The 25,441-nt window shown below is 38.7% G+C and overlaps 1 protein-coding gene across 6 annotated transcripts in view; it reads left to right on the top strand.

The window, feature by feature from the left end:
• Positions 1 to 25,441, top strand: part of LOC146586863 (neuron navigator 3) — a 267,610-nt gene that overhangs the window by 117,228 nt on the left and 124,941 nt on the right. For 3 of the 6 annotated variants that reach the window (XM_085320549.1, XM_085320552.1, XM_085320551.1), the window contains exons 6-8: positions 5,924 to 5,992; positions 8,663 to 8,802; positions 16,304 to 17,339. In XM_085320549.1, the coding sequence (XP_085176675.1) occupies positions 5,924 to 5,992; positions 8,663 to 8,802; positions 16,304 to 17,339 (1,245 nt within the window). Of the gene's footprint in view, positions 1 to 5,923; positions 5,993 to 8,662; positions 8,803 to 16,300; positions 17,340 to 25,441 lie in introns of all 6 variants that reach the window. The other 3 variants (XM_085320548.1, XM_085320546.1, XM_085320550.1) reach the window with 1 other exon arrangement.

Raw genomic sequence — 25,441 nt, 5'->3', positions numbered from 1 at the left:
ACCTTAGAATATAGTTTTATTCCTTTTAGGTGTTAGTAGTTTGTCTTTTCTGTTTCCCAGTACAACTTCATTAATTCTTCTCAGTGTCCCCAAATGTGTTCTGCTGAAATTATGTCTATGTATCTTTTTCCTTTCCCAAGCCTGACATCTGTTTAATTCTGATTTCTTGCAAACATTGGAGTTTGCATATACATTCAAGTATATAACAAATAAATGAATGCGATGTCCAATGTGAGTTATAGTGAACTACTCTGTTCTTCCTTTTTTCTTACGTCCTGTAGTTCTGAAGCAAAATAGTCTCCTTTTATTCCTATATATTCCTTGATAGCTGGCTTTTGAACAAAACCAAAAATGTATGACTCAGTCTTTTTCTTATCTTCATGCATGTATTAAGCCTTAGCTTTATGTTTATGCTGGTACTTTCTCTGCTACTTTTTGTCCTTTTTGCAAATTTTATCTTTTAGTATTTTCACAGACACTGTGCAACAAATATGATATTCTACGTATTGTTGTTTTGCAAATATCAGTTAATGAAATAATACTCCACTTTGCAACTGCTATGGGGAAGATGACTTTCTCTCATTCATTATTAACTAAAGTAAAAGAAAAATCCGTACTTGCCTAAAGAGGCACAGTCTATGCTGTTTTAAGAAATTAGTGCCCATCGAAAACAGAAATGTAAATATGAACTTTTGATATATTTAAGTGTATGATTCACAACACTTATAAATTGGCAGCTCGCTTATATATGGGTTTGGGTTTTGGTCTGCTTTTAAAAAAAATCTTGTGGGTACATAAATGTTGTCAGACGTTTTTCTAATTCTTTTATATGTAGATCTTTACTGTTTTAGAATCAGTAGCAGTGCCCAATAAAGTACTCAGCAATGTATTTTAATTTGCTAAATAATAATAGCCTTAGCCATTGTGTTAAATGCTTCACWGATTCAGGTCCATAGCAATCCCAACCAAATTTTAGGATGTGTTGATGAAGGCGGATTTTCTGGAAATCTATGAAAAGGTCCAAAAGACAGTAAGTATCGACTTGAAAGAGTGACAGCCTCAGATTTTGTGATATCCTTTTTCTCATTTACTCCAGGAGAAAAGTTTTGCTGCAGTCTTCTTTTAACAAACTGTGAAACAAAATAGTGACATATGTGGAAACGATCTGATATAATCTTGTTCTAGTAGGAGGTCATAAATGGTATGGAGATAAGGTCATAAAGCGTAAGATTGGTCCCTAAGGGCATAGTCCTAGATTTGGCAGCATACTGTTACACACTTGGCTGCTTTTTTCAGTAAAAAATTGAGATTTTTAAAGGTTGTTTGAGTTACTTAGAATGATTTGCAGTTCAGTTTAAGATAGTCACTAAGTTATAGCATTTATTACTTTGTTGACATCCTTTTTGTTTCTTTAATGCTCTGATTTTACATATTCTTTAATCAAATTCTACAAAATATCTATAGTTCAAGTACTGGGATCAGAGTGGGAAAGGTACAGTCATTGGATAATGGATGGTGGATGATTAGTTTTTATTACAAGTTACTGTGCTCCGCAAGACAAACATAAATGTTGATGCATGGTTGGGGTATCTCAGATGTGTTTTATGAATGATAAACTATTGTATTAAAAATACAATTTTTATTCTAACTCCAAGCCTGAATGGGTTGGATATAGCCTTCTTGTGTAAAATGCCAGAAGTCTAAAGAGCGGAAAGGAGAAATGTCCATCTAATATAGAACAGCTGACATGGTTTGTGCGTATGTGTACATACATAGATAGRTAGATGCACATATATTAATTCACCAGGAATGGGTTGAAAAAGGCGAAAGAAATGTCTGAAATATATTGCTCTTGCAAAAATTCAATTTCCTCCTCAGTCTTCCTAGGCTGTCCTTCTGAGGAATCAGGGATCTYTGTGCTGCCCAGAGACTTCAGTATGGTGAGGAGCCTGGAAACTTGTACCCTATCTCTGTGGCAGATACCTCTTGCACGTTCTGACAAGCAGGCTGATGAGAAATAGGCAGCCAAGGAGCTTGTTTTTTGAAAATTTTGTCCACGGACCAATCAAGATCTTCTGGGAAAATTTTTCCATTGAATTCAGTTTTGTTAGAAGCACTGTTTTGGTCAGGAAATCATTGTGATAGAAAAGTCAAGTGCAGTTGTAGAGTGCAGCCACTCCAGTGATATAAGTGCACTTTATCCAAGCAACTGCATGTTGAAATTCAGGTGTGCCAGTAAGGTAGAAAGACTTTGATCCCATGATTTTAACAAATCACATAGCACATTTTAGAACCCCCATGCAATTCTTAACGTCATAGGAAATGACAACGCRGCTGCAACAGCATGACGTAATGTGATCCCGTTGATCTTTTGAGAACTGTTAATAAAAAATACAGGATATTCAGGGTGACAGGGCATGGGTTACTTTTTGAAGAAAGAGGTTATTTTCAGCTTGATGTGTCCTGTGTATCCAGGTTCAGGCACTCCGTCCTTCAGCTTTATGTGCTATATATGCTTTCAAGGAACTTYTTCTGTACCATGCTACCTCTGTACCTACAGATAGGCTTTCTGGCACTTCAGGCTGATGTCTAGCAGTCACTTGTCTCCCTTCATCTTTTTTATTCTTATATATCCATTTCAGTTGAACATTTCACTCTACTTTCAGGGGGAAGGCGTTTAAGAACTAGTAGCATGCGTTGACTACCTAGGTCCACCTACATCTTTTAGGATCATTCCATCCAGCCTGCAGCTACGTGCCCTTCACCAGTCCCCTGTCTCAGTGGAACGTGGCTCTCCGCTCCCCGAGGTCGCTGACCATGCGGTGGGTCCACGTGGCACCCTGCCGGGAGCTGGTTCCTGAGACCGGTGCGGCTGTGAGGTTGCTGCAGTGCTTCCCTTTGGCACCTGGCCATCAGCGCTGGCTCTTGCCTCTGCTTCCCGTTGATTCCTGCTTCGTCCTACGCCAGCTGCCTCCGGGCTGAGCTGCAGTCCTGGGTGGCCTCAGCGGGCTCATTCCCTTTGGCCATGACATCTCACTAAGGCACCAGCAGGAGAAGGGATGCACTGTTGCCTTGTTGCCTTTTCATATCTGTTGGATATGGATAACCTGAGGAGCGACAGGATAACAGGAGAACCTGAGGCTTTCAGGATCCCCCTTCCCACCCCTCTGGTAAATAAACCTTTCCTTGGCCGAAGTGCTCTCGTGTTAAACTTCTGCTGGCTGGTTTGTTTATCTGCATCTATCTTGCTTTAATCCAGACGCATATTTATTATACCTTTGTGTGAATCTGTAAGCATAAAAAATCRTGGGTTTAAGCAAAGCAGATTCATTTTTCCTGGCTTCCAAGCGTTACCCACAGAAAATTGTCTGGTAGGATGGAGGGAAGCAGGCAAATATTAATTTGTATGTTTATGGTAGTGCTAAGAGTAGTGAGGGTTTAGATGTGTCACAGTTGACACGTGTAAGTGGGGGGCCAGCGGCTGGGAAACGGACATCTGTGCAAGCCTGTAACGGGTCCAGCATGTCTAGTGCTATTGGAGAAGAAAGATCCAAAGTCACTGAGGCACCTGGTTTATGAGCTGTTAACTTTCTCTTTGGCCCTCACACTGCTTTGGAAAACGAAGCTTCTCGGACGCAGTGGAGCTGATGCTTCACTGATGCTGACGCATCCAGCAGCGCCTTTCGGGAGAGTCTGGAAAGTCTGAACGTGCTCTGCAGCCTGGTGTTTCATGAATTTGCTGGTGGAGGGAGCCCCCGGTAGCATGTATGGAATGAAAGATTTTTCTAGAAGGTGTTTTTAGGTTGCTGCCTCTTGTATTTGTTCTTATTTAAATAGGAAAAAAAAAAAACATTGCTGTCTATCTGTGGGCTAATTTATCAGCAACTTGGCGACATCACTGAGARCGAGTGATGTGATCTTTCCAGCTACTTTGGAGTCACATTGTTTTAGGCAGAAAAGCTGCACTACGGTACAGCAATTGCAGAGCCTTCAGGACTTTCAGCCAGGGGTTAAGATCGCTCTCTTCACTCTGTTTTTCTGCTCACTGTCCATGTTGGTTGTACTGTATATCATTTTACCTTTTAATGACATATATGCATGTAGGTACATACCATTTTTTCACGAACTTCTTAGCTTAGTCAAAGTAAAGAACCAGCTAAATATTCCTACGTTCCTACATTTCAAACATGTTGGAAAAAAACATGAGTGGACGATCTTATCAAAAGATCTGACACTAAGCCAGTCACAAATTTAGCAATTTTGGTAAAACATGCTATATCACATTTGCTTCATATGTCCAGCCATTATTAAGATATATAGCTGTAAGCAAAATGGTAGTRCAATATTCTAATGGCTATATAAATAAAAATATACATAAACTGTAATCATTACAGTACTGTTATAATTTATTATAATTCCCAGAGAAGCTATGGTCATTTAAAACAGCAGTTTGTCACCATTACTGTGAAGCTGCATGTCAGGGAATTGAAATGCTGCTTTTATATTTTGGCTGATTCCTTTTTGCYCTGTTAGGACTGATTTTTAATTAATTTTGCACAGTTGCGGCATTTGTAATTGGCAGACACAGAGGCAGTGTTGAACTGGGGGTTTGAATTGGTAAAATAACAATGATCCCGCATCACACTCCAGTCTTACGTTGTCCCTTGGTTTGTACCTTCCCCCTGCCCTCCCCAGTCCTCTCCGGAGCTGCTCTGCCTGTAGCCTAAGGCCATTCTCCCTCTGGGGCTTCTCACATCTGCTGTATACTCAGGCTGGGCTGCTTCGGTGGGCTACCAGAAATCACTCAATGCCTTTTTGGTGGAATCGATGCCTCCAGGTGTTTCTTACAAGTATTGACAGCCTGTAAATTTGGGACCAAATGCCTGTAGCTTCTGCCAGTACTCAGAAAAAAATGATTAGAAGATATGGAACTGTAAGGGACACATTCAGACTGTGAATATCACAAATGCTTCCTACTCACTTCTCCCATCCTTCCTTAATAATACAAGGACTTTGATTTTGTGATTGCACCTGACTTTCACACCTCAGACATGCCCTCAGGCTGTTTGGATCCCAAGGGATGTTTCTGTTTATAGTAACTGAAGTGATTTGGCCGAGGCATTTCCTTGGCCATACCTTTGCACATCCCRTCTGCAAATGGCTAGAAGAAGAGAGACATACATTTGTTGTTTCAGCAACGGGACACRCTGTTGGGTATCAAAAGGGATATTTATCATTTAGCCCTGTGCTGCAGATGTCTTAAAAAAGGGTGCATTTTCCTGACGAATTTAACAGTGAATCTAAGCACATATCAGGGCTTTCCTAATGAAGCCTCTGCTTATCTGCCTGGGTAATGCATCATATGCATGTGCTATTCAACCATGAGTAACAGTAAGGAAATTTACGATGGAATTCTTCTTCTATATAGATATATTGTCAGGAGGGTGGCCTTTCTTTAGCAGGAATTCTTCTGAGTCAAATCGACTAAGTACCAAACTGCTAGGCCAGTCAGTTTGTTGGAGATGCTAATAGCCATATATTTCCRTTTTGTCCTTTCTGTGGGTGCAAAAACACAAGCACAAAACTTTGAGATGCGTTGACACCTCAAACTGATGGATTTCATATTGTGCAGTTGTGAAGCTAGGATGTAGTCACTGAGGGCATTTGACGAAACTGTCTATTCCTAAGGTAATTTCTAGCAAATTAGACAAGTTATAACAACACCCATTATYTCATAATCTGTGCATTGCATCTCTCATAAAAACCTGCATGTTACATTAATTCATATTTTTACAAATTAATTTGTGTTTTCTGTCCATGTTCAATTTGCATTCATTAACTCATAGTTTGCTGGTAAGTGTGTTCTTTCTATGCGCGTTCAAAGAAATTCTTTAATTCAATTTCTCTGTTTCTTCTCATACAGTATCACAGCCAGATATGCAACTCAGTCTAATCACAGTGGAATTGCAACCAGTCAAAAAAAGACTTCTAGGTCAGTTAAATATCTCTAATTTATTGCTTGTAAGTGATATTCAAGTGAGTCAATGCCCACTGGTATTTTATCCTTTGGACATAAGCAGACATTAAACAACGTGTATTAATGTTATGCTTGCAAGCTTCGCAGCAATATGAGCTTTGTCATGGGAAAGCCTTGTATGGACTGGGAAAAGCTGATTTGTGTAGTATTTTAGTAATATTTCTAGTTGTTATGTATCCTGCATCTTTGTATCCTGCATGTAAACTGTCAGATGTGAAGGACTAGTTGGTGATTTTAGTGCTCTGTAACTTCTGGCTCAATGTGCTTTTGTCAAGAGTGAAAAGGAGTTTGGGAGTCCGTCCCAATTCCCATAAGACMCTTTGACCATATCACAAAACCACTGGATAGGTTGAGTTCACAGAGCCAAGTTCACGCAGAAGCAAAATAGAGCAGAAAAAGAGAACCACTACCAAGACTTCTGCTCCTTTCAGATTAGCCTGCACACAGTCCCTGCAAATGAGATGCTTTGGTTTGGCAGAGTATTTGACAGAGCTGTGTGTAGGAGCTGCCCTGTTTCAGATTTCATCAGTACTTAGTTTATATCTCTTCCATGAGCACTAAAATCTACAAACCGGTTTGCAGAAGAAAGAGACTGAGGTCTAAAGCTTACTCTTGTTTCTAGCCTTTTTGTGGGGGGTAATTAATGTGTTTATTATTCACACTGTTTTGCTGTACAGTTCATTGGTGAGAGCAATGAACTATAAATCGTATAATCGTATAATCCACTTTAAAGGTTGCATTTTGCAGTGTAGCACACTAATACAATCTGAGTTGCTGGTGATAGCTTGAGATGAGCTATACCACGGTATGGTTGCTTTGCACCTGCACTTACAGGTCTTCAGTTTTCCTTATTGCTGATGCTCCTGTCTTGTCCGCATTCAACATGTCTGGGGGTTAACAGTCTTACTGTCTAATACTTTAAATCTGTGGCAGTGTTACCGAGGCCTAATCAAAGGTATGTGACTTGTCCCTTATTTGTTATTCTCTTCTTTGCATTTCCTTAGCTGCTTAACATGATTCTGCAAGAGCTATATAAAACCTGAATTCAATTAAAAAAGACAGCAAATGAGGTAAACTGGAAAGTGTGTAGAGCAAATGACCTCATATGTAATGTGCTTACTGTGGCAAGTTCTCGAATTCTGGCATGCAGAATATATGCATAAGTATTTTATATTTTAACAGAACAGATGAGTTTCCAGTGTTGTACATGCCTTCTTGTTGCTTTTTTTCATTACCTTTGACAAATGATTTCAGGGCTCTTACTGCCTGTCAAATTAGGGTAATGAGAAGGAGCAAATGGATTTTTAAGTTTGTTTTAGTGCATTCTTCAGGGAACAGAAGATCACTAGAATTCGTGGGTCATGGTAAAGGTTAGAAAGCATACAGCTGCAGAGGAGAGACAGCCTGCTCTGCTCTCTGTGCAGAGACTACAAGGGCAGGCTGGCGGCCAGAATGAGCCATAAAAATAACTAATGGATTAGCTCTCTGAGGCTTAAATTGGTAAAGTAAGAGAATACGGAGCTGTTTACATATGTTCGCTAATGAAACTAAAATGATTTGAACATTTCTGATATACCAGTGTGTTAAAGTGCTCAGAAGAAGTTTAACACTTTGTAATTCTTCATAACATGATTTTTTCTCCCTTCTGATACTACTCTGTTATAATATAGTRACACAAACAGAATTTGATAACTCTGACATAATTTGTATTGCCTCTAGTAAAATTTATCATCCCATTCCAATGACCAGTGAGGAGCAGAAGGTAGATACTCTCCTGTGGCAAAAGGCTCTTGCTGATTTCAGCATTTCATTTTATCTATCAGATAACAAAAATGGAAAGGAGTAGGAGTACCTGCAAAGATGTTGCAGAAAGTTTGAAGTAGGCATGTGTTAAAGAATCTTGCATCAGAAAACTGATTCAGAAAGAAAAAGAGGCAGGCTTACGCACACCATARCATAACCACAAAGTAAGGTTCAGTTGGTGGCAGCAAATACTAACAAATGGACTGTATAGTCTACATTATATTCTAATATCGAAAAGGTATACATGCATGTGTAGCATCTAGCTAAAATGCTTGTTTTCAATGATCTCATTTAAAATAATAAGCTCATAAACCTCCGGAGGTAAAAATGCGCTAGATAATACTGCTGAAAAATGACCAGAGATTTTAAAAAAATCCAKTTTTTATGCTAAATATGGTTAGCTGTAAAGTATTTACTAGAGTAAGAGATATGGAATGTTTCCCAACTATTCATTTCTRTTGTTCCTAGACAATTTCTTAACATTTCCTCCTCAAAACTGATATACTTAAATAAAAGTTGGTTCTGCACTTTAATGGCTTGTTAGGATGAATCTGTTTTAGCAATGTTAATGGCAAATGCAAAGTATCTCTTTACGTGTCTTGTGAATCTAGAAAGCATCTTTTCCCCATTTGTGTGCATAAGGATAAACTTTTATTTCCATTTGTTGAGTCTAACTAATTTGAATCCTGTTGTTCATTGTTGCTTACATGAAATCATTGTTATTCAGTTGTTGACTTTAAATTACAGTCCGGTGTTTACATACAGCTTCTTCTGTATGTTGCATTGCGTACAACAAACTGATTTCTGATTACACCATTCTAGGCTTCCAGGACCCTCAAGGGTGCCAGCTGCAGGCAGCAGTACCAAAGTCCAGGGAGCTTCTAACTTAAATCGGAGAAGTCAGAGCTTTAACAGCATTGACAAAAACAAGCCTCCACAATATGCAAATGGAAATGAAAAAGGTAAGTGGTTAAATGCGAGTCACTTTACTGTTCATAGGTAGAGTACAACGCAGCTGTGAGTGACAAAGGATTGACTGTACTGATAGACTTGGTGAGGAGTAACTGTGGAGATACTGCTCTAAACTAGGACTTGCTGAACTGGGCTAAAATGTCAGAATTGAAAGCTTTCAAGATGTTACAGATGGAGATATCATTGGATGATATCTCTGAAGTAAAAATGAATCCGCATTGTGTATGTAATATCTTGGGCCATATTCAAGTCCATTCATATCCATAAGTCAACTGCATTAATCTTCAGGGAACTTTGCATCTGAACCTCTAAAGAGGAAGAAGGTTTTTAGAATTTTGCATCGGAATATTACAGTCATCTGTTCTTTCAGTACCTTACCTGGTAGATATAAGTCTGAATAGAGGATTGGAAATTAAGCTAAACTTAATGAAATTTCGTAGGGGTTTGAATTCAGTGTTCTCATTTTACTTTGTCCTTTAAATATGAACTTCCATTTTGCAAACAAACTGAGCTCCCTGGGCCCTTCTATTTCTCCCATATCTGACACCATTTCCCTGGAAAAGTCCCTCTTCAGGCTTTATCTCAGAAAAAGAATAATGTAAAAATTCAGCTTTCTAAGTTGTGTAACTAATCCAGCTCCCCTCCCCCTCGCCTTTCCTTCTCCCTTGGTGTAATGAACGGCATTTTATTCATATCTCTGGGTTAGAATACAGTTGAAAATGATACAATATACATAGTACCCGTTTGCATCCTTGGGGTCTGTGGGAGGAACAAATATGCAGTGAATGTTCTTCATCTAAGCAACAGGCAGCTATCCAGATTTTTTTTTACAAAATTCTGATGAACACACTTTGCCCCTAGCTGTATCTGGAGATATAAAACCATCTTTTCAATAGTTATTTCTTTATTTTCACTATAAGGGCTGAATGTTTTAGATAGTTCTGTAGTGGAATTTATTTTATCAAGGACTTGTTTATGGCAAGCTATACAGACTGAAACTAAAAAGGGATTAGAGTATAAACTGAGCAGACACTGTATAGTTCGCAAATACGATTGTGAARTTAAGAGGTAGGAGATGTGGCTGCTTGAGTGAGGATATGCACAGTAGTTTAGGTTTTAGCGCTGCTTCGTAATGTCGACGTAAGTTTGCTACTGAAATATGTGAAAGAATGAAATGACTCAAGGTGAGACGTGCTTGTAGATAATAACATTCTTCGCTCATTACTTGGAAATTGTCTTTGGACTGCTAAGGTTTSTGTTGCATTGCACATCCACACGGCTTTTTGTGTGAGAGATTTCTTTACTTTCCCATTTCTTCACAGCAGAGAATGAGAACCTTGATGAGATTTTTAGTGAAGTCATCACAAGCAAGAGGAAAAGAGTTGCTTTGGTTATGTATAATCATTCGATTAATTTTAGAGGATATAGAAAATGTAACAATGTTGCATAAATATATTTAGTACTATAGTTTAGATGTTCCTGTCTGCTTTTCTTTCTTTCTTTAGCACAGCAGAATGAATGGAAGAACATTGATTTTTACATGAGAACAGTATGTATATAAAGCAGAAGTTATTGAGAGAAACTGACTACTGTGAGTGCAAGGATGCTAACACGGTATTTTTTGCAATATATGTGCACTAAAGAGCACATGAAAAAGTATATTTGAATCTACCATGTTACTTCTTTTATCTAAAGAGAAAAACAACTGCAGCATGCTGGTTTTTTTAATTTAATTATTACAGTGACACATTTTTGAATATTACAATGACATTTTCAAAAAAAATTTTTTTTTTGTTAGCTAAGGACATTCTCTGACCTGAGTTGTTTTGAAACAAACTCCAAGCCTCACAATAATAGTAGCAATAATAATAAACACCTGCCTCTTAAAATAGTAGTAGTATACCTTGAAAAWCTGATTTTTTCAGTAGTGCAGCACACAAAATAAGAGTTGTATTGAAAATTTTTCTTCTGACATACATACTTGCAGTATAACTTAATATKAACAATATAACTTAATATTAACAGCTTGTGTTGAATGACTGTACAGTCCAAGCACACAAATTTCTGAGACTTGCAACATATGATACATACATAGTTTATAATTCTGCATTTAGTGCTGCATAAGATGAAGCAGAAAAAGAATCATCTTGAAGTATGTAARTATGTAAAATTAGAACTTGGGACCTCCAGACTTCTTCAAGGTCAGACCTATCAGCTTTAGTATATTTTTCTTTGCCCTACAACTTCCTCTTCATTCTATAAAGAGACCTTAGAAAAGATACATAGTGTATATATATATATATATATATATATTTTAATCCAGTTATATGTAAAATTTGAAATCCAGTCGCTGTATAACATAGTTTCCAACTCAGTCAAAGTAAGGAATAGATATGCAGTCACAGATGTAAAAGAGACCTGAGGTGGATCCAAAGTAAGATCCGTCATGGGTTTTTCGTTTAGTGTTTCACTAATGTTAACTCTTAGGAATGTTTCTTAGAGAGCAGTTCATGCAGTAAGAAATCTTCGTTCCCCTAAAGCCAAAGAAGCTTTGCCTTTGATGCAGTAGAAACAGGTTTTCACCTATAAAGCCTCTCCATAGCTGTGATACGGGTGACTTATGTAGCTGTGATTAAAATAAGCATATAAAATTCACCAAAACAATCAAAAAAAAGAAAAAAAAGAGTTGAAACTCATCTGTGCAGTTTTAGTGAGCTGATCCTTTTTTTTTTTGCTGGATGTTGCAGCGTAGGGATGGATTTCAGAGAACACATCTGCTTTCCAGGTCACATAACATACATCTGCTTCTGACTTAATAAAATAAGGAAGGAAATAATAGTACTATTATTCTGAAACTATTTGAATAAATTAATTGTTCACATTGGTAAAGAGATGGATACCTATGGCATTTTGAGACTACCAAATAAATAATGTTCTAATTCAATATGAATTGAAAAAACAATTATTTACATTTTAGAGGTTAGAAATACTGTATCCAAACACAGATAAGGACCTCTGTATCACAGAGTTTAATTACCTGCAATTCAATATAGTCATGTAATAGAAAATGCTATTYGTGTACCATACAAACTCTGCTTTAATGCTGTTGGGCTCTTTTGCCTGTATTAACCCTACCCCCCGCCCCGTTCTGATAGTTGCAAATTATTATTAATYTGCATCCAGTATACATATCTATTGCTAATTTGTTTGCAGCTGCTCTGGTGCCCGTATTTTGCCAGTAGTTCCAGAAGTTGTTCCCCTCCTGTGCTGAAAAGGGGCAGCTACATTCTCATAAATGTTGTGTTACCCGATTGAACAAGCCGAGCTCTTGCAGTCTCCTTAGACAGACTCCACATTCTTCTAAACATCCTCTTAGCCCTCCTTTATACTCTTTTCCATTTTCTATTAACCTTTTTAGTGTGGGTGACTCAAAATTGTATATTCTAATTAGGACACCTGGTATAGTGGTATTAGAGGTTTCTACTAGAAATATCTTCCTTGCTACAGAATATCTAGAATATCAGTATTTAAATATGCTCCAGCTGGGGAGCTGTTATCACAGAGCTCTTGTCTTCTCCAGCAGCACAGAGCAGGTCACAGATGAGAAGACRGAGGGAGCTGATAGTATATCCAGGCCAAGTTTTACCCCACACACAGCCTTTATTTGTGCAATAGCCTGTGAAAAGAGACTTGAAAAATGTCCCTTTTGTTACAATTTCGTTTTTGGTTCTGGTACAAATTTCTCTCTTTCTGTTGAAGACTTGATGGGGTTGCTGTTCTGCTTTCCCAAAGGAGACTGGTCTGAGCCCTGAAGCAGAGAGCTCTCAGGGAGAATCCAAAATTGTTTTCACCAAAAGGTGATTATGAAGAGAAGGCCATTTCTTCATAAAATTTAACTTACAGAAACATGAAATCCTCTTCAGACAATTCACTCTACATCAAAATTACCACAAGGTGGGGACAAATCTCRTGTAATGAACAGCTAGTCCAGTTGAATGTACACAAGGCAATGAAAGGCATACAGTTTCAAGTAACACATTTGGGCTAGAAAGAAGAAGTAAATCTTTTTATTCCTCTTCTTTAAACATGCAGGCAGACTCTGCATGTTACTTGGGAACATCCAGCCCACCTTCCTTGCAGAAACATTAACGATCCACTTTAAATCGAAGGTTCAAGTTCGAGTTCCCAACCTATTTGTAGTTTTTCTGATGCYGCTTAGGGTTTGTGACACAGCAATCAAGTAAGCACTGGTACTTGCAAGCACTTGTGTTTTTTGCTATATATGTAGTAGAATAAGCTGTTGATGAAGCAGTAAAAACTCTTCTTTCTACAGCTTTTTTCCCCCCTTGAGCTTAATATTATATGGCAGGACRTATGGCCAGGCTTACGTTCTTTTTTTTAATCAGAATTCTTTTCTTTGAGGTAAAATTAATAGCCTGAATACATACACATGTACCRGAGCTAATACAACAGGGTGTAGTGGCATCCTGCTGTTCACAGAGTGTTTCATATATTTGGCAGTAGATTTTGYATGTTCTTACAGTGAATATTCTTCTGCAAAACTACTGTGATAGCTAAAGCCCCCAATCCTCCTGTGTAACTGAGGCACGTTTAGTACAAGACAGGACGTGTGCAAGAAGGTCCTCACGCACACCCAGTCCTGGGCTATCAGCCACAGGGCTGATCCCAGGGATAAATTAAAGAAGCCTGAAGGCTGCAGTAATTTACAACAGCTGTTGCTGGCCCCAGGCTCTATGCCAAGAGCTGAGGCTCACCAGAAAATAATGGGGGCCCAGCCACAGCTCCTGCCCTGGTGGCAGTGGAGGCAAGAGCTCTGCTCCCTCCACCCCCCCCCAGCTGAGGGGCTGTCCTTGTCCTCTCTGCCATTTAGCAGTCCCAAAGCCACTGCATGTGTGGTGCACCCGCTGGGCCCCGCGCTACCTGCAGCACTGGGAATAAGCTGTAACCTYGCCTTCCTCACCAGAACACCCTGGGGCCACCTTCATCCATTAATGATTTCTTGCATAGTAATAACTGGACCAAGCAGAGCTTCTTGAAACCTTCTTTGAAGGTGGACTGAGCTGATTTACCCCTGTGGGTTTGCATATCAGACTGGGGAGCGTATTAAAAAAAAAAAAAAAAAACTGAGCTGATTTACCCCTGTGGGTTTGCATATCAGACTGGGGAGCATATTAAAAAAAAAAAAATTACGGTGGATGGAATTATATGGCATCTATCAAAGATGGATTAAAAAAAAAAAAATTACGGTGGATGGAATTATATGGCATCTATCAAAGATGGAAATGGTCGAGCTGCTATAGCACAGGTGTTAATAATGTTAAATAAGTAGACTAGTGCATTTCTCTGTTGTATTAGTATTGCTTGGTTCTTTTATTTTTAAACTAGAACTTCTTACATGCTATTTAGAAGAGAACATTTTGCTGTCTTTTTGTTCTCTTTTGTTAAAGAAAAACTAGTCTGTCTTCCAGAATGCTCAAAATCCTTGCTTTTCTATGCCCATTAGTGGCCTTCAGGCTTTTAGGTTGGTAGTCTGATTCGTGTTAGAGTCTAAGAACTAGGACTGCAAATAAAAATGAGTAACTTCAAACTCTCTGCTGAAGGAAGAAGTGTCTTTGAGTGTCCTCATCCACTCTCTTATTTACACAAGTGGGTCCCAGGGAATGACAGTGGCCTCATGTATGTACGTAACAGACCTAGCAATCTTTTTGCATTACTGTATTTCCATTGCATAGACCTTGTAGCACAGAAATTGCTGTAGTTTAGAAAGGCTTAAGCRTAATTCTGTGACAGTCCTGAAACTCTGAATGGAAAGACAAAATATATATACTGAGAGAAAATGTCATCTGCAGAATCACACACACAATCACAGAATTGTTGATGTTGGACAGGACCTCTGGAGATGATCTAGTCCAACCTCCCTGCTCAAGCAGGGTCACCTAGAGCATGTTAGACAGGATTGTGTCCAGGCAGGTTTTGAATATCTCTGGAGAAGGAGACTCCACAACCTCTCCGGGCAACCTGTTCCAGTGCTGTCACCCTCACAGTAAAGGTTTTTTTTTTCTCATGTTCAGACAGAACTTCCTGTGTTTCAGTTCATGCCCGTTGCCTGTTGTCCTGTCACTGGGCAGCACTGAAAAGAGTCCGACCCCATCCTGTTGTCACCCTTCCTTAAGGGATTTTTAGCCACTGATAAGATCCCCCTCTCAGTCTTCTCTTCTCCAGGCTAAACAGGCCCAGCTCTCACAGCCTTTCCTCATAAGAGAGATGCTCCAGCCCTCTAATCATCTTTGTAGCCCTAATRGTTATGTACAACATATTTAATTACCATTACCACTTCATTTCTCTGATGCTCCAGATTAATAGCRTTTAGATATTCAGATACAGCTTGGAAACGTAAGCTTCACAATAAACGAGTTTAACCCTCTCRTGTGTTAGTCCATTTTGCATGATAAGGCTAGATGACTTATTTGGAATGACTGTCAATTAGCACAGTGTCAGCTGTACTGGTTATTGTAGAAAGTGTCTTCTTCTCTTACATCCTGAAGATTTGCAGTAATTCCCAGATGATGTAAAAGTACTTAAGGTACTAGAGTGACGTAAATGAGCCTTCTGTACCTACTGAGGTTCAGGGCCAAAATACTTACAGTTGCTGTATCATTGTAGGGTGATGTATCACTCGCAGCTTTCGAGTACTGGCAGTGGTGAAATTCTTTATATATTTTCTCCTGCTTAGGAAAGTGCACTGTGTTCCTGAAGTCATCTGATAATGCTTGTTAACTTCAGTTAATAACAAGAAAATATAGTGACCAGAAGGCAAAATTAAATCAGTTATTTTGGAGTTCAGACAGGTGCTTACATACAATAGCCTTATTTTATTTTTTTGCTTTTAAAACATTGGTGGTCTTTCACCTTCAGTACAGATGTATCCATTTAATTTTAATATTACTTAATCTCCCCTTTCCCCCCCAAGAAAACAACCATGTAGCATATATTTTGCTTTTGCTGAATACCCAAAAGAGCTTTTATCTGGGATTTTTTTTTTATTTTTCCTTCCACCATTACATTTTTTTTTCTTCTAGTATCAAATCTCTATGGTTTATTATTAACAACTGTTGGGAAGACATTTTCATCACATATTAGAGACAAAATCTGTAAATTGAAAGGTTTAATTTGAGCAATGAAATAGTTATGACAAAATTATCTCCAGGATTTCTTGAGCTCTGAAAAAGAAATGTTGAAAAACACCACAGTGGTGGGGAAGAAAGAAGCATTTTTGATTAGCATCCTGTATGTTCATTGTAACAATGCACATGTAAATTATGTTTATTGTGAGTCACATTGCCACTAATTTGTTAAAGTTCAACTGTAACTCTGTTTTTAATGCAAGATGAACATGTCACCTTCAAGCAGGAGAAAGAGGATGAATTGTACTGTTGCAGTACRTATAATTCTTTCTGTTTTTTTAAGCAGATTCACCAAAAGGCCCTCACCCATCTGCAGGCATGAATGGAAATGTGCAGCATCCCACCAGCAGTGGACAGCAGCAGGTCTCTGCCATACCCTCTCCAAGTGCCAGCAAGCCTTGGCGCAGCAAATCCATGAATGTCAAACACAGTGCAACCTCTACCATGCTGTCTGTAAAGCAGCCTAGTCCCGCAACCTCCCCTACTCCATCTTCAGAGAGGCTCAAGCCACCCCCTTCTGAAGGCGTGAAGCCCCCTTCGTCTGGGCAAAAATCTATGCTGGAAAAATTCAAACTGGTTAACACTAGGACTGCTTTAAGACCTCCTTTGTCAGTAAGCTCAGGACCCAGTGACAGTGGGAGAGAGGATGATACCTTTTCAGAGTGTGGGGAGGTGGATGTCTTAACTGGTGGGGTGAACAGTGGTGGCTCCACAAGTAGCAGTCCTAAAGTATCACCGAAATTAACCCCTCCGAAAGCTGGAAGCAAAAATCTCAGCAATAAAAAGTCTTTGCTACAGCCAAAGGACAAAGAGGAAAAGAACAGGGACAAAAATAAAGTTTGCACTGAGAAAACAGTTAAGGAAGAGAAGGACCAGGTTGCTGAAACATCTGCAAAGAAGAGCTCAAAAATTGCAAGCTTAATCCCGAAGGGGAGCAAAACAACAGCAGCCAAGAAAGAAAGTTTAATACCATCTTCTAGTGGGATCCCAAAACCAGGATCTAAGGTACCAACAGCAAAGCAGGGTGCTTCATCTACATGCGCAGGAAGTAAGGATGTTGAAAAACTGAGGACTACAAAAGGAAACCAGTCCCAACCAGCAACAAAATCTCAACTTTCCGAGAAGGCTTCACCTTCCTGTGGTCTTGCTTCCTCTGAAGGAAAAGAATCTAGCCTAACTCTTCCCCCTGGCTCCTCAGCAGCTCTTTCAGTCTCAGTGGCTGCAAGCAGTGGACAAGTCACAGGAAATGGTGTTGTCCAACTTCCTCAACAACAGCAATACAGTCACCCAAACACTGCCACGGTAGCTCCCTTCATTTATAGGTAAGGTTGCTAAAGCAAATTTGCTTTGTTGTGTCATTTAGAAAAGAGAGAGCTACAACTGATGGAGTAGTGGTGGATCATGCTGTAGTGTTCCTATCTACCATTTTCTAGGTTCTGTTGCAGCATCACATAGATTTTTTTAATACTGTGTTTTAATCARTATTGCTTTGTGAATAATTTCTTCTAAGAGCTCTTGAGTCTCTACCTTACACAAAAGCAATCCATTGCAAATATCTACCATTTAAAATTCAGGATATTTTGATTGGAAATATGAATCATGTGGTACATTCCCTGTGCTGTTGTTGAAAGGTCACAGCTGAGTCAGGTTTCCAGTGTGAATACTCTTGTTTGCAATTTAAAACCCTCAACATTTATTTGCCAATATTCAATAATATTTGCTTAAAATACACTGTTTTCTTAAAGAATCCTAAAATAAACTTAGCAGGAGTTTTCAGAGTATGTGAGAGTACTATCAGGCTGTTATAGGAAAAATCTTATACAAACTTTTGCAAATATTCACAAGTATTTCAATGTTTTGGACAGAGGGAAAAGGTTATGGCTGCAGGTCCTACTCCCCCCCCCCCCCTTAGACATGAACTAGGTATAGATTAGCTCCACAGAGCCAGTTAATTTTTAGGGGTGATGCAAACTTCTGATGGCTAAGGCTCTGAGKTAGAGGAATGAAAGGTTAAATGTATCAGCCTATGTCTGAATTTGTTTTGCAGTATGATAAAGCAGCTGAGGAGAAACTGAGAGATTTGTTGTTATACAGTACAGAAGATACAGTAAATGTGGAAAGAGTGACAGACTGATTTGACTAATGATTTCAGATGTCAGGTATTGGAGAGCTTTAGCTACAGCTATGGGCAAATTTAACRTCTGATAAAATGACAAATATATTGTTAAGTGAAATATGCTGGCAGTTTTTGTAAGTGAGTAGTACTGTAGATCATCTTAGCTAACAAATAAACAGGTGCTGAAGTAGGCTCTGAGGGAGTATATCTGTCATTAACACAACTAAACATAGCTTCAAAATCAATATGGATGAGTGACAAACTGTTTAATTCTGAACAAAAGCAGTTCTGAAAACTGTCTGAGGGGAAATGGCATAATATAGTATGTATTTGTTCTAATATGCAGTGGATAGCTGCTTGAATTTCAACTAAATGTATCATTGTGTGTTAATATAATTGTGTTAATATAATTAACAGATAATATTAATTAGCTCATAATCTGGAATAATTTCAGTGCTACAGTTGATGTATTGTGGTACACAGGATGGTCTGTGTACATGTTAGTGTACATAAATATGGAGAGAAGGAAAAGCTATACTTTGCCCTCAGATGCCTGTGCTATTTAATGGCAATTTTGCCATACATTGATGCCATTTCATTGCATGATGGAGATATCTTATCATTCCTCTAAGCTTCATCATGAAGCAAAATGTATTTGGAATTTCAAAAGGAGATAGAAGCATGCATCTTCCACTGAAAATTTGGTATTAATAATCATCTGTTTGCTTCAAACAAGCAGCGAAGGCGTCTGTATTTGAAGTTAAATCTTGCATGAAAATAAAATTCTGAGAGCCGAAGTCTGATCTCAGAACATTTTAAACCCAGAGTAATAGACTGACTTTGAGGTTGTTTCAATGTGTATTTGTGTAACTGAGAGCAGAATCTGACCCCCACATACACAGTAACTATATTCCTTACAACTCTCAAGGGCTTTGTAATAGTAGACAGTGATTTCACAGAAGAATATAAATATAACCAAGAATAAAATATCCGTATTTCCAAAGTCAGCAGATTTATTTTTTGTGGGCATGCGGCAAGTAAAAAGTTCGCATGAGGCTGCGGTACTGTCTTTATGTTTTCTCATTTAAACATAACTCTTTTCCCAGAAGTCACCACAATTTACACAGCAGATTTCCAGRTCTGTTTGTTAGCTGCTAAAACAGCTTTATAGATTAATGAGTTAATAAATAAAAGTGGCCATTCAGACTAACTCTCATTGTACAGCTAAAAGGAATGCCTTGGTCCAACAAATTTACACTGCAGTTCTCAAAAAGTTTCAGTATAATTCAGTAAAAACACAGTACATTTTATCCAGAGTTGTGCATAATTCTACTAAATGCTATACACTATTATGATCTTTTTAAGCTATTAACATGAGGAGAAGTAAGGTAGCAATTTTTTGGTTTGTTGCTATTACCTGCAGATAACATGTATTTTGCAAGGGGTGATTATTAGACAAGGAAATATTAATGTAGGAATGTGAGTAAAAGGAATTATTCTGTAGAGTTCCTCTGAAGCGTATATTGTGTTTGAACAGACAGTTTAATGTTGCAACATTTATCAATATTGCAACGTTCATGTGTTCAAGGAGTTGTAGATTTTTATTACTGAGTGGTAGGTAGAAAAGAATGTTTCACTACAAGGTGCTGATATGATGTATTGGACTTTGCACTGTCGGTGCCTGATCCCTATCTGGTATCACATTATATTTATGCCTCTGAAACCCTATGATATGGAAATTTATACGGGATTACAGCTTTTCTTCTAAGATGAGTGGCCACAGTCAGAGTTGCATTTGGAATCATCTTAATCGGTATAATTTAAATTCTTCCATCCTCCTCAGTGAGTGGTTATTTATTTTCAAATGCCTATTTATTTTTAATTACATAGTAATTGAGTTTTACTTTTATAGTGATCTGCGGTCCCTTACATGTCACCTCTGAACTTGATTGCAGAGTCTAACTGATTTAAGGGAGGCTAAAGGAGGTATAACTTAGTTGCCAGAGAACTTGATAAGACAGAGAGAGAGAGAGAGAGAGAGAGAGGGAGAAGGAAGGTGAAAGGGAAGGTCTAATTATTTAAAGTAGACTAGCCACTACTTTAAATTTCACATATTTTTACACAGGCAGAATTAGAGAAAGATGCAAAGTGCACCATCTGCGAGAGAGAGAGAGAGAGAGGGAGAAGGAAGGTGAAAGGGAAGGTCTAATTATTTAAAGTAGACTAGCCACTACTTTAAATTTCACATATTTTTACACAGGCAGAATTAGAGAAAGATGCAAAGTGCACCATCTGCTAGAGTCCCTTGGGCTCACATCTAAATTGGCCGTAGAATTTAGTTATCTTCCGAGTACTGCTTAATTTCAGATTGAAAAGAGTAACATGGACACTTAGTGCTTACTAGGTTGCAAGGAAGACAAGGGAAGAAGAGGCATTAGTGGAAAAACGTGACTGACTCTTTCTCCCAGAATCGTAGCAGAAGAACACCACCTTAAGTGCTTATTGCTCAGAGTTCTTAACTTTCCTGTGTACCAGTCAGTTTGTACTGCCAAACATTTTGTTGCGGAGATAAAAGCCTACTGTGCACAACTATTACTTTATTTTTTTGTGAGCTGAATTACGTGAATTTACAGATTTCCTTGGTTGGTGTAAATTGTTGTAGCCCTATGGGAAGTATGTGATATAGCGACAATTAACATTTGCTGTGGATTTGCTCAGATAGTAGAGGAATATTTCAGAGGGAGAACCTTGAGTTACAGTCAATTTAAAAAWAACTGGAAGCTTATTCTGCAGTTCAGTGTCATTTCATGTACTCTTTAAGTAACTGCTGTGGGAGGATGGTGGATCTCTTTTCCACTGTGAGACTGGAAAGCCTGCACTGTCCGAACCCCACGGTGTGTGCGGTGCTCAGGAAGTGCTATTACCTCAAATGCCGAAAAGTGTAGAAGCTCTTGCCCAGAATGAGGTGACCAGTCATCATCCTGAGCTGCAGATCTGTGTTGTACTTCAGTTAAATTTCACTTCTTCAGCTCGATTTGTGGTGTAATGACAGAGACATCTGGAAGAGGTTTCAGCACTGAATTGCGACCTKTTAGAGAAACTGCTCTTCAGTGTCAATGCCAGACTACAAAAGCCAGTTTGGCAATGCTTTTGTCCCTAAAGAATAAGAAACTGGGGACTTCAGCTATCTAATAGGATGGTAGAGAGAGATTGGAGACAGTTTCTACTTAGAAATGCATGGTGATATGATGAAAGGTAAAGGATGCAGGTTACAGCAAGGGAAATAACATTGAAATGTAAGAAAAAAATGTTGTCACCATGAGAGTGGTCAAACAGTAGTGCAGGTTGCCCAAAGAGGTTGTGGRATATGTCCTTGGAAATATTCAAGACTTGAGCCAACAAGCCCAAAGCAACCTGATCTAACTAGATCTGCTTTGAGCAAGGACTGGCCTCTAGACAGCCTCTAGAACTTCTTTCCAATCTAAATTATATGATGTTTCTGTGGTGACTAAAGTATTCACTCAGTAGAGGCAGATAAAGGAAATACCAGTATAATAACCGTATTACCAAGTACTAAAGTATATTTCTTGTTGCCTTTCCCATAGGGTGTTGAAACACGTTTATTACTAGGCCACAGTTTCATGGGTGTGTGGGAACCACACAACTGTAAAGGAGGGGAAGCAGGACATTGCATGGTTCTACCTCTGGAGACAGAGTGAGATTCAATTCCAGCTGCCTGCTTACGATGTCTATATGCTAGCTTAAGGAAAAAAAAAACTACTCTTCAAGGATCATAAAAAAGTGTCATCCACAGTGACTGCTGAAGCCGTATTTCTGTCCAATGTTAATAACTAGAAGCTAATTCTAATTGATTGTGGAGTTAATGTTAAGTTTCCAGTAGAAGATATTCTGTCAGTTAGTTGTGTTTGTTAACAATAGATTGTTCTGCTAAACATATTGCAGCTCTTTCTTTAAAAATGTGATGATTCAGTTATGCTGCAGGGCCTCCTTGGTTTCCGCTATTTACATTACTGTTGTGAAGTTAAAACAACAGTCACTACCAAAATTTTGTGATAGTAGCTAGCAATAAACATTGCCACCCACCAGTTCTGCTTGCAGCAAAAACAATGCTTAGAAAAATCCTCACATTTTCTTATACTTAATTTACAAGCAATTGTGAAAGCAGAGTTTCTGAGGTAGAGTTTTGGGCTTGAGAGGTAAGAAGTGGGACAGTAAGAGAAGAGATCATTTTGAAAGCATACTTGATAAATGCTGAGTTAAAACAGTAACCTGATAATTTGGTTGTTTGCTGTTTATTATCTGAAGTTATTCTTTCAATTTTTCATACAGTCCAGTGTGGTCTTTTCCCTTTGATTAAATAATCAATAAAATGTAGGATACAAGACCAAAAAGGATATTCTCAGTCTTGTTCAGTCTTCTGCTGTTTCTGGCAACTGTATAATCCCTTTCATAAACCAACCAAACTATATTTTATTCTAGTTATTCCCTAGTACTCCAATAGGAAGATTCTTCCATAGTCTCACTCACCTCACTGTTAAAAACCACTTACAACCCACACATTGAGGTTGCATCCATTTATTATTTTGCCATTTATTATTTTACTGTTTTGTATGTGGTCCTGTAGCTTAAAAATCTGTTTTCCCTCTTTTCAATTCCTCTGTCTAAATACATGAAGGAATAATCATATCCCTTTCCTTCTCTTTTGCAAGGCTAAACCAAATCATCTCCTTTGTTTCCTTTGCTAAGAGTTTTGTCTTCCCCATGGTCACCTTAGTAGCCCTTTCCTGCAGCTGTTCCCAATTTAGTTCACTTCTTGAACACGGGCGATCAAACTGCTGACRTTCCAGATGTGGTCCTGCCAGTCTCTTACAGTGACAGCGATGCACACTCAAGACAGCTGCACCTCGGGGAGCTGTTGGGAAAGAAGCAGCATATTCATCTGATAGGTTTTGGAATGCCGAGTAATAACCAGCACATCTTTGATGCTATCTGTGTTTATCAAAGGTTCACTGTTTCTCTAGAGACAGGAAATTGCTGACTGTGTTAAAGACATTTTTAAGTAGTCTTTCACATTCTAGTCTTAATTACTCTTGGACAGGCTTATTTTAATCAAATTGAATGAGCTTGTGCAGGTGTGACTGAGAGCAGGATTTGTGCCATTAAGCGTGTTTTGTGCTCTTACAAATAGGTACTATATAACTCAATGAGTTGGGGATAAATATACTCTCTGATTGCCATGATTAAAATAGAAAGCAGTTTGTCCTGTTTTTTGTGACAATTGCTTAAATTAACCTGCACTGCAGATGCACAGCGCTGTTGGAAATGTCAACAAGGGAGCTTTGACTACGCTGAAATTCTCTTCACTTTCCTTCGTGTCAAGAGAGAGATGCAAGGATTTTAATTGTGCTTAGAGGCAGTAGGTTATGAAGGGGACAGCAGGCCATTCATTAAGGCCAATATGTAAGGTTCATGAGAAGATCCCTTGATTTTCTGTGTCATTGCCTGAAGCTTAATCTGTGCCGTAGTCCTGGAGAGATCACTTGACTCATTCATAGGATTGATACAGCCTATGGAAAAAAGTAAAAGCAGGAGTACAGGGGAAGACAAATCTCACAATATCACTTTCCTCTTTTTCTTGAACTAGAATGGTTTAGCTAAGCAGCAACACATCTGCATGCTTRATCCAGTGGATCACATCCTGTGACAGGCTTAGCACAAAGCAGCCCTGTGTTTTAGGCACCAATCTATACCAGGTCCTCCTTGCTCCCCGGAGCTAGGCACCTCTATAGTTTTGCTTGGAGATCTTTCACCCCTAAACCATTCCCAGCCCATCCAGGCTAAGATGAACTTAAGAAAAGAAGAGCAGGCAGAGCCTTAGCCCCCAGGCACTTAAGGACAGGGCTGCTGTGGAGGCACTGGCTTCGATCATGGATGTTTTCCCCAAATTAAACATAAAAACTCTGTATGAAGTCAGGACAGCACTTTCTTTCTTATTTGTTGTGATAGCAAATCAAATTTATTTTACGTTGTCTTTACACTTTTAAGATTGAAGTAAGATAAAAGAGACATTTCACATTCTAGTATCTGTTCTTTCAGGCTGCCTGTAAATTTAAGAAATTAGTATCACATTTACATTTGGTTTGTGTTTCCAAGGTTTTCTTTCTACTAATGAAATCAAACATTTTAAAATTACTAGCATTATATGATCATTATTAGTTAGTATTTATTCTTTAAAGTTGAGATTCCAATGCCATATTACACCCTGGAAACTGGATTTTGTGCTGCGATTAACCTCCCATCAAGTTTACAAGTTTGAATGGAAATCTTTACAAGTACCTCTTCTCACAGTGTTTTATCAGCTTCCATTCCTGGCTTTAGCTTCACCAGGTTTTTGAAAAAGGAGCAAAACAAAGAACTGAAGAAAAGAAGAGTTGTAATTGATATTTGTCATATCTCTAAAAGGTTCTGCTTGATCTTGGGCAAGCAAAGATGTGAACAAATGAAACCTTGGTTGCTCTAAGTGAACAGATCATGGTTGCTCTAAGTAAATCAGGTCATGGTTACTCTAAGTAAACAGATTGGCCCATCAGTTGTAATTTTACTTTGCTATTGCAAAAGCACTCCTCACTCCTTTTTACTCTTGTTCTTGTGGGTCCTTTTAAAAGGACTTACATTCTCACACAATCAGTGGAGAATTGGGTATTTGCCCCTCTTTATCAATTGTATAGACAATAGTCAATGGCAGCTGGCAATTCAGATCATCSAAGTACTATGTTTACCTTTCCCATTTGCTGTATAGTGAGTCAGTGCAGACGGTGGATGTTGGCAGCCAGCTGGGATCCAGATCACTTAATCCTTTTTTGATGCCAGGTGTCCATATAAATGGGAATGGATCTTTTTTTTCGGAAGATAGCTTRCTTAAAAGGCTCTTGATCATTCAGGGAAGAGGTTGCATCCACCCTTCTAGCTGAATAGTTTCACAGTCAGGAATACAGTAGAGTCTTAAGAAGAGCAGGCAAAAAGGATCCTTTTCCATTTCTACCCAGGAGTGGTCTGATGTAAACTCCGTATATGTTTCCATAAATGTCTCATGGAGAGGCTCCAGCCCTGGTGGCGCGGTGGCCTGGGTTCCATTAGGAGAGTAGAGACCACTTCATTTACCTATTGGCTAATAATTAGTGCCTGCTTGTGAGATGTGGTTTTGGGCTGGCAGAGTTTATCCTGGGCTGATCCAGCACTAAGTTTCAGCACTACACCCAGAGAGAAGTACTGATTGGTATTCTTGGG

Source organism: Rhea americana, unplaced genomic scaffold (genome assembly GCF_003343005.1).
Source record: "Rhea americana isolate MKP2758 unplaced genomic scaffold, rheAme1 scaffold_64, whole genome shotgun sequence".
NCBI lineage: Eukaryota > Metazoa > Chordata > Aves > Rheiformes > Rheidae > Rhea > Rhea americana.
This window is presented reverse-complemented; position numbering and strand designations above follow the sequence as displayed.